The sequence below is a fragment of the Eptesicus fuscus genome, chromosome 1, assembly GCF_027574615.1.
Source record: "Eptesicus fuscus isolate TK198812 chromosome 1, DD_ASM_mEF_20220401, whole genome shotgun sequence".
Taxonomy (NCBI): Eukaryota; Metazoa; Chordata; class Mammalia; order Chiroptera; family Vespertilionidae; genus Eptesicus; species Eptesicus fuscus.
In genome coordinates this window covers 593,786-610,000 of record NC_072473.1, presented here as the reverse complement: position 1 = coordinate 610,000, position 16,215 = coordinate 593,786, and the positions used below count along the sequence as shown (strand labels likewise).

The following is a 16,215-nucleotide window of genomic DNA, read 5'->3' as shown; positions in this document are numbered from 1 at the left end:
TGGGTGGATGGGTGGATGGATGGATGGATGGATGGATGGGTGGGTTGATGGGTGGATGGATGGATGGATGGATGAATAGATGCATGAAGGATGGATGGTGGATGGATCAGTGGATGGGTCAGTGGATGGATGGATGAATGAATGAATGGTAGGTGGATAGATGGATGGATACATAAATGATAGATAGATGCATGAGGGATGGATGGATGGATGGATGGATGGATGGATGGATGGATGGGTGGATGGGTGGATGGATGGATGGATGGATGGGTGGATGGGTAGATGGATGGATGGATGAATAGATGCATGAAGGATGGATGGTGGATGGATCAGTGGATGGGTCAGTGGATGGATGGATGAATGAATGAATGGTAGGTGGATAGATGGATGGATACATAAATGATAGATAGATGCATGAGGGATGGATGGATGGATGGATGGATGGATGGATGGATGGATGGATGGGTGGATGGGTGGATGGATGGATGGATGGATGGATGGGTGGGTTGATGGGTGGATGGAAGGATGGATGAATAGATGCATGAAGGATGGATGGTGGATGGATCAGTGGATGGGTCAGTGGATGGATGGATGAATGAATGGTAGGTGGATAGATGGATGGATACATAAATGATAGATAGATGCATGATGGATGTTGATGGATGGATGAGTGGATGCATGGATGGATAGATGGGTGGATGGGTGGATGGATGGATGGGTGGATGGGTAGATGGATGGATGGATGAATAGATGCATGAAGGATGGATGGTGGATGGATCAGTGGATGGGTCAGTGGATGGATGGATGAATGAATGAATGGTAGGTGGATAGATGGATGGATACATAAATGATAGATAGATGCATGAGGGATGGATGGATGGATGGATGGATGGATGGATGGATGGATGGGTGGATGGGTGGATGGATGGATGGATGGATGGATGGGTGGGTTGATGGGTGGATGGATGGATGGATGAATAGATGCATGAAGGATGGATGGTGGATGGATCAGTGGATGGGTCAGTGGATGTATGGATGAATGAATGGTAGGTGGATAGATGGATGGATACATAAATGATAGATAGATGCATGATGGATGTTGATGGATGGATGAGTGGATGCATGGATGGATGATGAATGGATGGATGGATGGATGGATGGATGGATGGATGGATGGATGGATGGATGGAGGCATAGATGGATGGTTGGATGGATCAATGGATGCGTGCATGCATTGATAGCAGTCTGATGGGTGGATAAATAGATTGATGGATGGATGATGGATGGATGGATGGAAGGATGGGTGGATGGATGAATGGATGAAAGGGATGAATGGATGAATGGGTGGATGGAAGGATGGATGGATGGATGGATGGATGGATGGATAGAGATGGATGGATGATAGATACAGGGTTGGATGGATACATAGATAGGTATGTAGATAGATGATAGATAGATAGATGATAGATAGATAGATAGGTAAAGACACAGACAGAGATAGACGCATGATGAATGGATGGATAGACAGTAAGTGTGTTAGAGGTTGTCAGGGACTAGGTTGGGGCGGGGAAGAAAATGGGGAGGAACTGTTCATGGCTATGGCTCTCTTTTTAGACGTAATGGTTAGGCCCTGGCCGGTGCGGCTCAGTGGATAGAGCGTCAGCCTGCGGACTGAAGGGTCCCGGGTTCGATTCCCGGTCAAGGGCACATGCCCGGGTTGTGGGCTCCATCCCCAGTCGGGGGCGTGCGGGAGGCAGCCGGTCCATGATTCTCTCTCCTCATGGATGCTTCTCTCCCTCTCCCTTCCCTCTCTGAAATCAATTTTTTTTAAAGGCTCGTGTTACGACTCGCAAATCTTCATTTTTATTTATTCTTAATTTTTAAAAAAATCTTTACCATTGAAATTAATTGTAACATTTTGGCGGAGGATCGGTCTCAGGGGCGATGCGCACGCTGTGGGTTTGCAACCAGGCGATGGTGTGCACATCGGGGACCATATTCAAAACCACTTGAGCCCTAGCCGGTGTGGCTCAGTGGATAGAGCGTCGGCCTGGGGACTGAGGGGTCCCGGGTTCGATTCCTGGTCAAGGGCATGGACCTGGGTTGCAGGCACATCCCCAGGTGGGGGGCGTGCAGGAGGCAGCTGATGGATGTTTCTCTCTCGTCATGGATGTTTCTGACTCTCTCTCCCTCTCCCTTCCTCTCTGTAAAAAAAAATCAATAAAAATATATATATATTTAAAAACAACAAAAAAACCCCCACTTGAGCTGTACCCTTTGAGCCGTGGAACCGTATGGGATGGAAATGAACCCTCAAGAAGAAAGCTGTTGAAAGAGAAAAAAATAAAAATAAAAGTCCACAGTGATGTGGGGAGATAGAGCGTGGGCCGATTTCACTCTCAGATCTACCAGGAGCCTCAGACACCACTTCCCTCCCGCCTGTCGCCTCCGAGCGAGCGCGTGTCTGCAGCCGGTCAGCTGCCCGGGGAACCGTGCGGCCCTGCCTTTCGTAACATCCACGTCGGCTCGCCCAGCGCCTGGTGGCCACGAGGGCCACCGTTTTGGGGGATTTTTGGTGTTTTTTTTTTATTATTATTCTTTCTCATTTCATAATCTTTCCATGCCCCCGCCTGAGCCTCCTCCGGTCTAGACAGCCAGCAGTGCGTCTGTCAAAGTGAACTCTGCATTTTTTTAAAAAATATTTTTACTGATTTTTTTTTTTACAGAGAGGAAGGGAGAGGGAGAGAGAGTTAGAAAACATCGATGAGAGAGAAACATCCATCAGCTGCCTCCTGCACGCCCCCCACTGGGGATGTGCCCGCCACCAAGGTCCGTGCCCTTGACCGGGAATCGAACCCGGGACCCTTCCGTCCGCAGGCCGACGCTCTATCCACTGAGCCACACCGGTTAGGGCTCTGCGCCTTTTTTTTTTTTTTTGCCAGAGACAATCTTTTATTTGCTTGATTTTGAAAAGTGTTCACTGAGAATCAATTGCTGTTATTTTATTTTATTTTTAATTGTTGAAAGTATTAGACAAAGCCCAGCGGGAGTGGCTCAGCGATTGAGCGTCGACCTAGGAACCAGGAGGTCAGGGTTCGATTCCCAGTCAAGGGCACAGGCCCGGGTTGTGGGCTCGATCCCCAGCAGGGGGCGTGCAGGAGGCAGCCGGTCCATGATTCTCTCTCTTCATTGATATTTCTCTCTCTCTCTCTCCATCTCCCTTTCTCTCTGAAATCAATCTCTATAATAAAAGCCTAATATGCTAAGTGTCTGTCCGTCCGGTCGTCCGTTCAACCAATCACAGCGTAATATGCTAATGATATGCTAAGGCCGCTCAACCGCTCGCTATGACATGCCCTGACCACCAGGGGGCAGATGCTCTGAGTGGTAGGTGAGCTTGCTGCTGGGGTCCGGCCGATCGGGACTGAGCGAGACGGGCCTGACACGCTCTGGAGCCCTCCCGCAGTCCCTCCCCGGCTGGCCAACCTCCCGCGTCCCTCCCCGGCTGGCCAACCTCCCGCGTCCCTCCCCGGCTGGCCCACCTCCCGCGTCCCTCCCCGGCCCCGATCGTGCACCGGTGGGGTCCCTCGGCCTGGCCTGCACCCTCTCGCCATCCAGGACCCCTCGGGGGATGTCGGAGAGCCGGTTTCAGCCCGATCCCACAGGCCAGGCCGAGGGACCCCACGGGTGCACGAATCCGTGCACCGGGCCTCTACTAAAAATATGTATTTTTAATAAAGTATTACATATGTCCCCCTGATTCCCCACATTAACCATCTCAGCCTGCCCTCACCCCCTCACCCCCACTCCCCACCCTATTGTGTGTGTCTGTGGGCCATTCATACACGTGTACAAGGTCTGGCCTTGATCCTCCCCCGCCCCCACCCCATGCCCCCTCCCCCCTGACCCCCGCCCTCCCCCCGAGATCCCACACTCTGCTCCAGGCTCCCATGTCTCTGGATCCACTCTGTTCATCAGTTTATTTTGTGGATTAGATGGCCCCCTGGTGGTCAGTGCACGTCATAGCAAACAGGTTGAGCGTCCTTAGCATATCATTAGCATATGACGCTTTGATTGGTTGAACGGACGACCGGACACTTAGCATATCAGGCTTTTATTTTATAGGAGTGAGGCTGATCTAGGTATTGATAGTAAATCAAAAAATGTATTTTTATTGATTTCTGAGAGAGGAAGGGAGAGAGGAGAGAGAGAAACATCCAGGATGAGAGAGAATCGTGGGTCGGCTGCCTCCTGCACGCCCCCTGCTGGGGACCCAAGGATATTTTTCCATTCATTTTTATTTATTTCATTTTTTAAAATATATATTTTAATTAATTTCAGAGAGGGAGAGAGAGAGACACATCCTTGAGGAGAGAGAATCACGGATCGGCTGCCTCCTGCACGCCCCACACTGGGGATGGAGCCCACAACCCGGGCAGGAATCGAACCCGTGACCTCCTGGTTCCTAGGTCGACACTCAACCCCTGAGCCACGCCGGCCAGGGGGGCCCCCCTCACTCCCTGTGTCTGCAAATGACCACCTTCCCGTCTCTCCCTTCTGGGTGTCCATCCGCAGCACCCAGGGGACCCTGAGCAGAAGCAGGGGTCCTTACTGCTATTGGGGTGCCCCCGGATAGCAAGGCCCAGGCCCACGCCCCCCCCCCACACACACACACAATTCTCTGCAGAATCTTTGCAGCGTGCACCTGGGCGGGCGGATGGGCGGGCGCATGCGCACACTCAGAGCGAAACTGTACAGGGGCCTTGGCGGGGTGGGGGTGCCCCAGGGCAGGGCGGTTTGAGGAACCTCTTTTTGCACGGAGGCCGGTCACAGACAGAGTCGCCTCCGGAGGAAGAAATAGCAGATCAGGAGGCCTAGACATGTGAGCGTCCATTGAGCTCCCGGATGGAGGGTCAGGGAAGGACCCCCCCTCCCCCCCCACTACCCCCACCCCATCTTCCAGGCCAGCTGCCCTCCTGATGGATTTGAGTGGCAGCTGCGAGAACCGCCCCCAAACCCTAGGAGAGGGCGGATTTGGGGTCCCCAGTCTGTGCTGGATGGTGTTACGGGGAGGACAGCTATTCCGGGGAGCCCCAATCTTTTTCATATTTTTCTTATAGATTTTTAAAATATATATATTTTATTGATTTTTTTACAGAGAGAAAGGGAGAGGGATAGAGAGTTAGAAACATCATGATGAGAGAGAAACATCCATCAGCTGCCTCCTGCACACCCCCCACTGGGGATGTGCCTGCAACCAAGGTCCATGCCCTTGACCGGAATCGAACCCGGGACCCTTCAGTCCGCAGGCCGACGCTCTATCCACTGAGCCAAACCGGTTTCGGCCAATCCTTTTCTTTTAAAAAAAAAATATATATATATTATTGATTTTTTACAAAGAGGAAGGGAGAGGCATAGAGAGTTAGAAACATCGATGAGAGAGAAACATCGATCAGCTGCCTCCTGCGTACCCCCCGACTGTGGTTGCCCAAGGTACATGCCCTTGACCGGAATCGAACCCAGGACCCTTCAGTCCGCAGGCCGACGCTCTATCCACTGAGCCACACCGGCCAGGGCTCTTATAGATTTTTTTCATTGATTTCAGAGAGAGAAGGGGGAGAGAGGAGAGAGAGAGAAACATCCATGAGGAGAGAGAATCATGGATCGGCTGCCTCCTGTACGCCCCCTACTGGGGATGGAGCCCAAAACCCGGGCACGTGCCCTTGACCGGGAATCGAACCCGGACCTCCTGGCTCATGGGTCCCCGCTCCCCCACCCTGAGCCGCCCCTCACTCCTGTGCCCTTTTGCCTTTTCAGATCGTCCCCCCCCTGCCCACGAGGGGCGCGCCCTCGCCAGCCAAGAGGCGGGGGTGCCCGCGGGAGCGCTCCGCGCGCGCGCGCGCGCCACGCGCGCCCCCAGAGATGGACATCAACATGACGCGCCCGGACAACGCCACGATCCAGATGCTGCGGAACCCGGCCATCGCCGTGGTCCTTCCGGTCGTGTACTCCTTCGTGGCCCTGGTCAGCATCCCCGGCAACTGCTTCTCGCTGTGGGTGCTGTGCCGCGACATCGGGCCCAAGTCCCCGTCCGTCATCTTCATGATGAACCTGAGCGTCACGGACCTGGCGCTGGCGAGCGCGCTGCCGTTCCAGATCTACTACCACTGCAACGGGAACCACTGGGTCTTCGGGGCGCGCGTGTGCACCGCCGTCACGCTCGTCTTCTACGCCAACATGTACTCGTCCATCCTCACCATGACGTGCATCAGCGTGGACCGCTTCCTGGGCGTGGTCTACCCGCTGGCGTCCGCGCCCTGGCGCCGGCGCCGTTACGCGGCGGCCACGTGCGCCGGGATGTGGTGCCTGCTGCTCGGCGCGCTGTCGCCGCTGGCGCGCACCGACCTCACCTACGCCGTCGAGGAGCTGGGCATCGTGACGTGCTTCGACGTGCTCCAGTCCACGATGCTCCCCAGCGTGGCCATGTGGGCCCTCTTCCTCTTTGCGCTCTTCGTCGTCCTGTTTCTGGTGCCCTTTTTGGTGACGGTGGCGTGCTACACGGCCACCATCCTGCGGCTGCTGCGCGCGCCCGGCGCGCACGGGCTGGGCCAGCGCCGGCGCGCCGTGAGCCTCGCCGCGGTCGTGCTGGTCGCCTTCGTGACCTGCTTTGCGCCCAACAACTTCGTCCTCCTGGCGCACATGGTGAGTCGCCTTTTCCTGGGCAAGAGCTACTACCACGTGTACAAGCTCACGCTCTGCCTGAGCTGCCTCAACAACTGCCTGGACCCCTTCGTGTACTATTTCGCCTCCCGCGAGTTCCAGCTCCGGCTGCGGCGCTATGTGGGGGGGTCCTCGCGCTCCTCCCCGCAGCCGCAGCAGCTGCCCTCGTCCCCCGGCGCCCAGGACGCGCGCCGCGGCCGCCAGGAGAGCGTGTTCTCGGGGCGCACGCTGTCCGCGCCGTCCGTGTCCAGCTGCCACGCGGACGGACTGGAGGCGGCCGCGCGGCCGTTCCTGCAGAGACAGGAGAGCGTGTTCTGAGCCGGTGAGGAATTGGGGGGGCCCGGGGCGGGGGGGTGCCTGCGGGGCGCGCCCCTTTGGAGACGGAGACGGCCCCCCGCGGGCACGGCAGGCGGGGGAACTAGGCGGGGAGGTGGCGCGCACGTCCGGAGCCGCGGCCTCCTGCGCAACGGAACAGCGCCTCCGGCTCCAAATCCGGGCGCTTCCTGGACCCCTTGCGCATCAGAGCAGGGCCTCCGGCTCCCAATCCGGGCGCTTCCCGGACCCCTGGGGTCGGAACCACGCCTCCTGCTCCAAATCCGGGCGCTTCCTGGACCCCTTGCGCATCAGAGCAGGGCCTCCTGCTCCCAATCCGGGCGCTTCCCGGACCCCGGGGGTCGGAACCACGCCCCCCGCGCGCGCGCGCGTTGGGACCACGCCTCCTGCTCCAAATCCGGTCCCTTCCAGGACCCGGGAGTAGGAACCACGCCCCCCGCGCGTCGAAACCACGCCCCTCGGTGCGTTGGAAACATGCCTGTTCCAGATCGGGTCCCTTCCTGGACCCCTGCGCCTCGGAACCAGGCCTTCTGGTCCAAATGGAACCAGGCCTTCTGCTCCAAATCCGGGCGCTTCCCAGAGCCCTGGAGTCGGAACCATGCCCCTCGCGCGTCGAAACCACGCCCCCGCGCAATGGAACCACGCCTCTTGCTCCAGATCGGGTCCCTTCTTGGACCCCTGCGCCTCGGAACCAGGCCTCCTGCTCCAAATCCAGGCGCTTCCCAGACCCCTGGGGTCGGAACCACGCCTCCTGTTGCCCATCAGGGGTCTTCACTGACCCCTGCGGCGTCGGAACCACGCCTTCTGCTGCACATTGGGTTGGTTCCTGGACCCTTACGCGCCCGAACCACGCCTCCTGCCAGTCGGAACCACGCCTCCTGCTCCAAATCAGTGCGCTTCCTTCCCGAACCCCTGCCCGAAGCTAGGGGGAAGGCACCTCAGACTGTCTCTGAAACCGGTTCCGACTCCCAGCATCCCCACACCAGCGCTGGCCCACGGACGGACGGAGCCGAGGGACAGACAGGCAAAGGGGACGGATGGTGCTGGGTTTGGGGGGGTGGGTGGGGAGGTTCTTTGGACAGAAGGTCCGCCCTGGAGCCTGCAAACGGAGAGCGAAGACGGGCCTTTGGAGGCAGGATCAGGGCGCACCGGGCGGGGTTGGGAGGGGGTTGTCTCCAGGGCACACGGCCTCGCCCCTGGAAATCCAAGCTGAGGATGGAGATTGGAGCCTGCTCCCCGCTCCCACGGCTAAGGAAGGGGAACAGACACAGGCACTGGGGTGAAGGGTGTCTCCCCCAAATCCATGTCCACCCAGGACCTCAGAGCGGGGACCTCATTTGGGCACAGGGTCTTTGCAGACGGGATTGGATTCAGGAGCTGAGACCAGGTCGTCCTGGGTCGGGGTCCTTATAGGAGACAGAAGAGCAGCCCTCGTCAGTGTGGCTCAGTGGATAGAGCCTGGGCCTGCGGACTGAAGGGTCCCGGGTTCGATTCCCGGTCAAGGGCACACGCCCGGGTTGCGGGCTTGATCCCCAGTGTGGGGCCTGCAGGAGGCAGCCGGTCCATGATTCTGTCTCATCATGGATGTTTCTATCTCTCTCTCTCTCCCTTTCCCTTCCTCTCTGAAATCAATAAAAACCTATGTATAGCCGAAACCGGTTTGGCTCAGTGGATAGAGTGTCGGCCTGCGGACTCAAGGGTCCCGGGTTCGATTCCGGTCAAGGGCATGTTCCTTGGTTGCGGGCACATCCCCAGTAGGAGGTGTGCAAGAGGCAGCTGATCGATGTTTCTCTCTCATCCATGTTTCTATCTCTCTATCCCTCTCTCTTCCTCTCTGTAAAAAATCAATAAAATATATTTAAAAAAACAACAAAAAAACCTATGTATATAAAAGCCTAAGCCACTGTTCGACTGTTAGCTGTGACGTGCACTGACCACCAGGGGGCAGATGCTCAACACACAGGCATGGAACCATGGAACAGACTGATGAATCTCAGAGGGAAGGGGGGAGGGGGAGGGAAGGAAGAGATTAACCAAAGACCTTATATGCAGACTAGAGGCCCGGTGCATGGATTTGTGCACCGGTGGGGTCCCTCGGCCTGGCCTGCAGGGATCGGGCCGAAACCGGCTCTCCGACATCCCCCGAGGGGTCCTGGATTGCGAGAGGGTGTAGGCCAGGCCGAGGGACCCCACCGGTGCACGAATCCATGCACTGGGCCTGTAGTATATCCTATATAACAAAGAGGTGACATGCAAATTGACCGTCACTCCAACACACAAGATGGCTGCCACAAGATGGCCATCAGGGGAGGGCAGTTGGGAGGCACCCAGGCCTGCAGGGGAGGACAGTTGGGGGCAATCAAGCCTGCAGGGGAGGGCAGTTAGGGGTGACCAGACCTGCAGGGGAGGGCAGTTGGGGGGGCACCAGGCCTGCAGGGGAGGGCAGTTAGGGGGAACCCAGGGGGGGTAGTTGGGGAGGACCAGGCCTGCAGGGGAGGGCAGTTAGGGGCGACCAGGCCTGCAGGGGAGGGCAGTTAGGGGGGGACCAGGCCTGCAAGGGGGATAGTTGGGGAGGACCAGGCCTGCAGGGGAGAGCAGTTAGGGATGAGCAGGCCTGCAGGGGAGGGCAGTTGGGGGTGACCAGGCCTGCAGGGGAGGGCAGTTCGGGGGGACCAGGCCTGCAGGGGAGGGCAGTTAGGGGTGACCAGGCCTGCAGGGGAGGGCAGTTAGGGGCGACCAGGCCTGCAGGGGAGGGCAGTTAGGGGGGGACCAGGCCTGCAAGGGGGATAGTTGGGGAGGACCAGGCCTGCAGGGGAGAGCAGTTAGGGATGAGCAGGCCTGCAGGGGAGGGCAGTTAGGGGTGACCAGGCCTGCAGGGGAGGGCAGTTCGGGGGGATCAGGCCTGCAGGGGAGGGCAGTTAGGGGTGACCAGGCCTGCAGGGGAGGGCAGTTAGGGGTGACCAGGCCTGCAGGGGAGGGCAGTTAGGGGCGACCAGGCCTGCAGGGGAGGGCAGTTGCGGCAAACAGGCTGGCAAGGGAGGGCAGTTAGGCATCAATCTGGCTGGCAGGGGAGTGATTAGGGGGTGATCACGCTGGCAGGCAGAAGCGGTTAGGGGCAATCAGGCAGGCAGGCAGGCAGGCGAGCGATTGGGAGCCAGCAGTCCTGGATTGTGAGAGGGATGTCCGACTCCCCCGAGGGGTCCCAGATCGGAGAGGGTGCAGGCTGGGCTGAGGGACACCCTCCCCCCATGCTCGAATCCGTGCACCGGGCCTCTCGCATATTAATAACATAAAAAGAGAGAGACGGCAGAGGAGACACAGACGCAGAGGAGAAGCCACGTGGAGACGGAGGCCGACACGGGAGGGAGGCGGCCACCAGCCCAGGGTCAGGACGAGGCAGGAAGGACCCTCCCCGGCGCCTCCAGGGGGGATCCCGGCCCTGGGACCCCTGGATCTCACACGTCCGGGCTCCGGAAACGAACACAGGATGGCTCTCTGTTGTGTTAAAACCCCGCGTTTGCGGTTGTTGGTCACGGCCGCCCCGGGACACTCACACGTGAGCCACCCTCGAATTCGGTGGCCAGGACACGGGCGGATATAAAGACTTGGCCCCGGGTGGGTGGGTGGGTGAGTGAGGGGCCGTGGGGTCCCGTGCTGGCCCCCCTTTTTCTGGCACCCCAGCCCCAGGCAGGGAAGTGGGGTCACACCTGTGTCAGTCGGGTAAGGATTCTTGGACGGATAAACTGGACACCTCCCCCCAACCCCACCCCGTGTGATGGCTCATGGGGGACCCTGAATACGGAGCAATAGCCCAGCTGGTGTAGCTCAGTGGTTAGGCATCGACCTACGAACCAGGAGATCAGGGTTCGATTCCCGGTCAAGGGCACAGGCCCGGGTTGCGGGCTCCATCCCCAGTAGGGGGCGTGCAGGAGGCAGCCGATCCATTGATTCTCTCTCATCAATGATGTTTCTATCTCTCCCTTCCTCTCTGAAATCAATAAAAATACATATATTTTTTTTAAAGAAATGAGACACTATAAAAACTCAACAGAGGCCTCAGCCGGTGTGGCTCAGTGGATAGAGCGTCGGCCTGCAGACCGAAGGGTCCTGGGTTCGATTCCAAGTCAAGGGCACATGCCCGGGTTGTGGCCTGGATCCCCAGTAGGGGGCGTGCGGGAGGCAGCCGGTCCATGATTCTCTCTCCTCATGGATGTGTCTCTCTCTCTCTCCCTTCTCTCTGAAATCAATAAAAATGTATTTTGAGAAAATCATGTAATGGCAAGATGAAAAATTCTAGGAATAACCTGAAATGTATTATAATAATCGTGTAAAAACACAATCATAATACAATACACATATCATGTTGATTACATTACATTATGAAAACACTTTTTTAAAAAGATGACTTGGGCCCTGGCCGGTGTGGCTCCGTGGATAGAGCGTCGGCCTGCGGACGGAAGGGTCCCGGGTTCGATTCCCGGTCAAGGGCACAGGCCCGGGTTGCGGGCTCCATCCCCAGTAGGGGGCGTGCAGGAGGCAGCCGGTCCGTGATTCTCTCTCATCATGGATGTTTCTCTCTCTCTCTCTCTGTCCCTTCCTGTCTGAAATCAATCTATATATACAAAAGCCTCATATGCAAAATGTCCCCTCGGGAGTTTGACCGACCGGGAGTTCGACCGCTCGCTATGATGTGCGCTGACCACCAGGGGGCAGCGTGGAACAAAGTAAGGCCCTGGCTGGCAGGCGGCAGCTACTACGGACCCTACCCGTGCACGAAGTTCATGCACCAGGCCTCTAGCAAAAAAAAAAAAAATACATTTAAAAAAAATGTTTTTATTGACTTTTTTCTTTTTTTTTTTCCCAGAGAGAGAGGGAGAGGGAGAGGGAGATAGAAACATCGATGATGAGAGAGAATCATGGATCGGCTGCCTCCTGCACGCCCCCTACTGGGGATGAGCCTGCAACCTGGGCATGTGCCCTTGACCGGGAATCGAACCCGGGACCCTTCAGTCCGCAGGCCGACGCTCTATCCACTGAGCCACACCAGCTAGGCATCACCATGGAAACTTTTGAGTGACAGCCTGGGCCTCATGAAGAAAGAGCTTTGGGCCCTAGCCGGTGTGGCTCAGTGGATAGAGCGTCGGCCTGCGGACTGAAGGGTCCCGGGTTCGATTCCCGGTCAAGGGCACATGCCTTGGGTTGCGGGCACATCCCCAGTGGGGGGCGTGCAGGAGGCAGCTGATGGATGTTTCTCTCTCTCATCGATGTTTCTGACTCTCTCTCCCTCTCCCTTCCTCTCTGTAAAAAAATCAATAAAATATATTAAAATAAAAATTTTAAAAAAGGGGCTTTGGCTTGATGCACGGAGATGTTTGGAGAAAGGCTGGGACTCGAACTCTCCACGAAGGTGTGAGTACCCTCTGCTCCTCCGACTGCCCCAACGCCAAACCCTAGAAAGTCACCTCAATTCTGCAAATGCCCCCTCCCCGCCCCCCGACCCCGGAAACCCCGAGCCACCGAGACCCACACACCCCCACCCACGTGCTGGGCGTGGGACTCACAAAAAAGAAAGAAAGAAAGAAAAAAAAAAGGTGTGAGAAACCTCAAACCACCACACAGCATTCTGGGACGCCACCGGGGATGGGCTGACGGCCAAGACTCAGAGGCGATAGCTTGGTTCATCATGTTCACCCCAACATCAGGGGACACCAGGGTCCCCCCGTCCTTGGCTAACACAGGGACGCAAGCAGACACGGATGGCATTTCATCACCATTATTATTATTATTATTATTTTAAATAGATTTTTATTGATGTCAGAGAGGAAGGGAGAGGAGAGAGAGAGAGAAACATCCATGAGGAGAGAGAATCATGGATCGGCCGCCTCCTGCACGCCCCCGACTGGGGATCGAGCCCACAACCCGGGCCTGTGCCCTTGACCGGGAATCGAACCCGGGACCCTTCCGTCCGCAGGCCGACGCTCTATATATCTGCTGAGCCAAACCAGCTAGGGCTTATTATTAATTTTTTAAATTTTATTTTTATTGATTTCAAAGAAGAAGGGAGAAGGGGAGAGAGAGAGAGAGAGAGAGAAACATCCGTGATTAGAGAGAATCATGGACCGGCCGCCTCCTGCACGCCCCCTACTGGGGATGGAGCCCGCAACCCGGGCCTGTGCCCTTGACCGGGAATCGAACCCGGGACCCTTCCGTCCGCAGGCCGACGCTCTATATATCTGCTGAGCCAAACCAGCTAGGGCTTATTATTAATTTTTTAAATTTTATTTTTATTGATTTCAAAGAAGAAGGGAGAAGGGAGAGAGAGAGAGAGAGAGAGAAACATCCGTGATTAGAGAGAATCATGGACTGGCCGCCTCCTGCACGCCCCCTCCTGGGGATGGAGCCCGCAACCCGGGCCTGTGACCTTGACCGGGAATCGAACCCTGACCTCCTGGTTTACAGGTCGACGCTCAACCACTGAGCCACGCCGGCCGGGCTAAAAACACTTTTTTAAAAATATTTTTTAAATGTATTTTTGTTTTATCTATTTTTACTGATTTCAGAGAGAGGAAGGGAGAGGAAGAGAGACAGAGAAACATCCATGAGGAGAGAGAATCATGGACCGGCTGCCTCCTGCACGCCCCCTACTGGGGATGGAGCCTGCAACCCGGGCCTGTGTCCTTGACCGGGAATCGAACCCGGGACCCTTCAGTCCGCAGGCCGACGCTCTATCCACTGAGCCACACCGGCTGGGGCACTCTGGTGGGTTTTTTTATATAAAAAGCTATAGACAGGGTCCTGGTTGGGTAGCTCACTTGGTTAGCCCATCATCCCAACACCCCAAGGTTGTAGGTCCGATTTCTGGTCGGGACACAGACACGAATATAACACAGGGGGTTATGGGAGCGGCTGGGAGAGGTGCATGGGGGGAAGGGAGGACCTACACGGAGCAGCCAGACGATGACGATTTCTGAACGCGTAACCATCTGGCCGCTCCGTGTCTGTCCTATAGAATAAAAGGCTAATATGCAAATGGTCCCCTCGACCGGGAGTTCGACCAGCAGGCAGGCCAGCCAACCGCCCACGTCCCCTCCCCCTGGCCAGGCTGGCCGGACCCCACCCATGCACTGAATTCATGCACCGGGCCTCTAATATATAGATATATATATACACACACACGGAGTGGGCAGATTATTATGCGTCCAGAGATCATCGTCATCTGGCCACTGAGTGTGTATATGTAATACTTTCAATAATAAAGATTTTTTTTTAATAAAAAAGGAAGGCAGGAAGGTGCTCGGGTGAGGATTAACACAAACACCAAACCCATCTCGTGTAAGAGGGTCAGCAGACCCACAGTGGGAGCTCAGTCCATGGCGCTGTTCCGTGGCCGACTTAAAAAAATAATAAAAAAAAAAGATGAAAAGGAAGAATATAACATGCACATGGATCTCGCTGTCATCTAGTTATGTATCTCCTGTGTATCTGCCCGGATGTAACTCTGTGTCTGTATAACTGTCTATCATCTATCTGTGTACCTATGTATGTACCTATGTATGTATCTACCATCTATGTAACTATCTATGTAACTATCAACCATCTATGTATCTATCTATCCATCTATCTCTCTGTCATCTATGTATGTACCTATGTATCTATCAATCAACCATCAATCACCAGGGGACCCCATCTATTATCTATTTCTCTATCATCTATCTATCCATCCGTCATCTATCATCTATCTATATCTATCTGTCATCTATCTATCTATCTATCTATCTATCTATCTATATCATCTATCTACCTCTATCATCTATCTATCTACCTCTCTATCATCTATATCTATCATCAATTATCTATATAATCTATCTATCATCTATCTATCTCTATCTCTCATCTATCTATCTATCTATCTATCTATCTATCTATCTATCTATCATCTATCTATATATCTATCCATCTATCTATCTACATCATCTATCTACCTCTCTATCATCTATATCTATGTATCTATCATCAATTATCTGTCTATATCATCTATCTATCATCTATCTATCTGTCTGTCATCTATCTATCATCTATCTATATCTATCTGTCATCTATCTATCCATCCATCTATCTATATCATCTATCTATCATCTATCTATCTACCTCTCTATCATCTATCTATCTATATCTATTATCTATCTATCTATTCATCTATCTATATCTATCTACCATCTATCATCTATCTATCTCATCTATCATCTATCTATATCTATCTACCTATCTATCTATCTATCTATCTATCTATCTATCTATCTATCTATCTATATCATCATCTATCGATTATCTATAAACGAGGCTCTCAGCTGAAGGTGGTTCCGTCCCAGGAACAGGTGGCAACGTCTGCAGACTCTTCCCGGTCACCCTTGGCGGAAAGGTGCTGCCATCTAGTGGACAGAAACCAGGGCTGCAGCTCCTGCCAATCACCCGGCAGCCCGCTCTCCCCGCCCCCCGCCCCCCCCCACCCCCCCCCCTCGCCCCCCCACTCCGACCCCCACGGAGTGATCAGCCCCCGATGTCACCAGTGCGTTCGGGCCCGACTCCCTCCCCATCACCTCCCCATCCACCCACCTATAGGAACGCTCCCTCCCATGTCCCGCCCGCCACCGCGCCCTCTGGGGCCCCTACTCCGCGCCCTCAGGGACCCCCATTTCCACACCCCCACCGCGCCCACGGGGACCCCCATCTCCGCCCCCACCCCCACGCCATCCAGGACCCCCCATCTCTGCGCCCCAACCGTGCCCACGGGGACCCCCATCTCCGCGCCCTCAGGGACCCCCATTTCCACACCCCCACCGCGCCCACGGGGACCCCCATCTCCGCCCCCACCCCCACGCCATCCGGGACCCTCCATCTCTGTGCCCCACTGCGCCCTCAGGGACCCCCATCTCCGTGCCCCACCGCGCCCACGGGGACCCCCATCTCCGCGCCCCACCGCGCCCTCAGGGACCCCCATCTCCGCGCTTTTAGGGACCCCCATCTCCGCGCCTCACCGCGCCCACGGGGACCCCCATCTCCGCGCCCCACTGCGCCCTCAGGGACCCCCATCTCCGTGCCCCACCGCGCCCTCAGGGACCCCTCATCTCCACGCCCCACTGCGCCCACGGGGACCCCCATCTC

General features: G+C 55.9%; 1 protein-coding gene across 1 annotated transcript; it reads left to right on the top strand.

The window, feature by feature from the left end:
• The first annotated feature begins 5,922 nt into the window (after positions 1-5,922).
• Positions 5,923-7,039, top strand: P2RY8 (P2Y receptor family member 8). Its single transcript, XM_008161474.3, has one exon. The coding sequence runs from the start codon at positions 5,923-5,925 to the stop codon at positions 7,036-7,038; it is 1,116 nt and encodes a 371-aa protein (XP_008159696.1). The 3' UTR covers position 7,039.
• Positions 7,040-16,215: the final 9,176 nt, after the last annotated feature.

Bases quoted from the DNA above. Each gene is read 5' to 3' on its own strand.
- P2RY8 (XM_008161474.3), top strand. From the start codon at position 5,923: ATGGACATCAACATGACGCGCCCGGACAACGCCACGATCCAGATGCTG.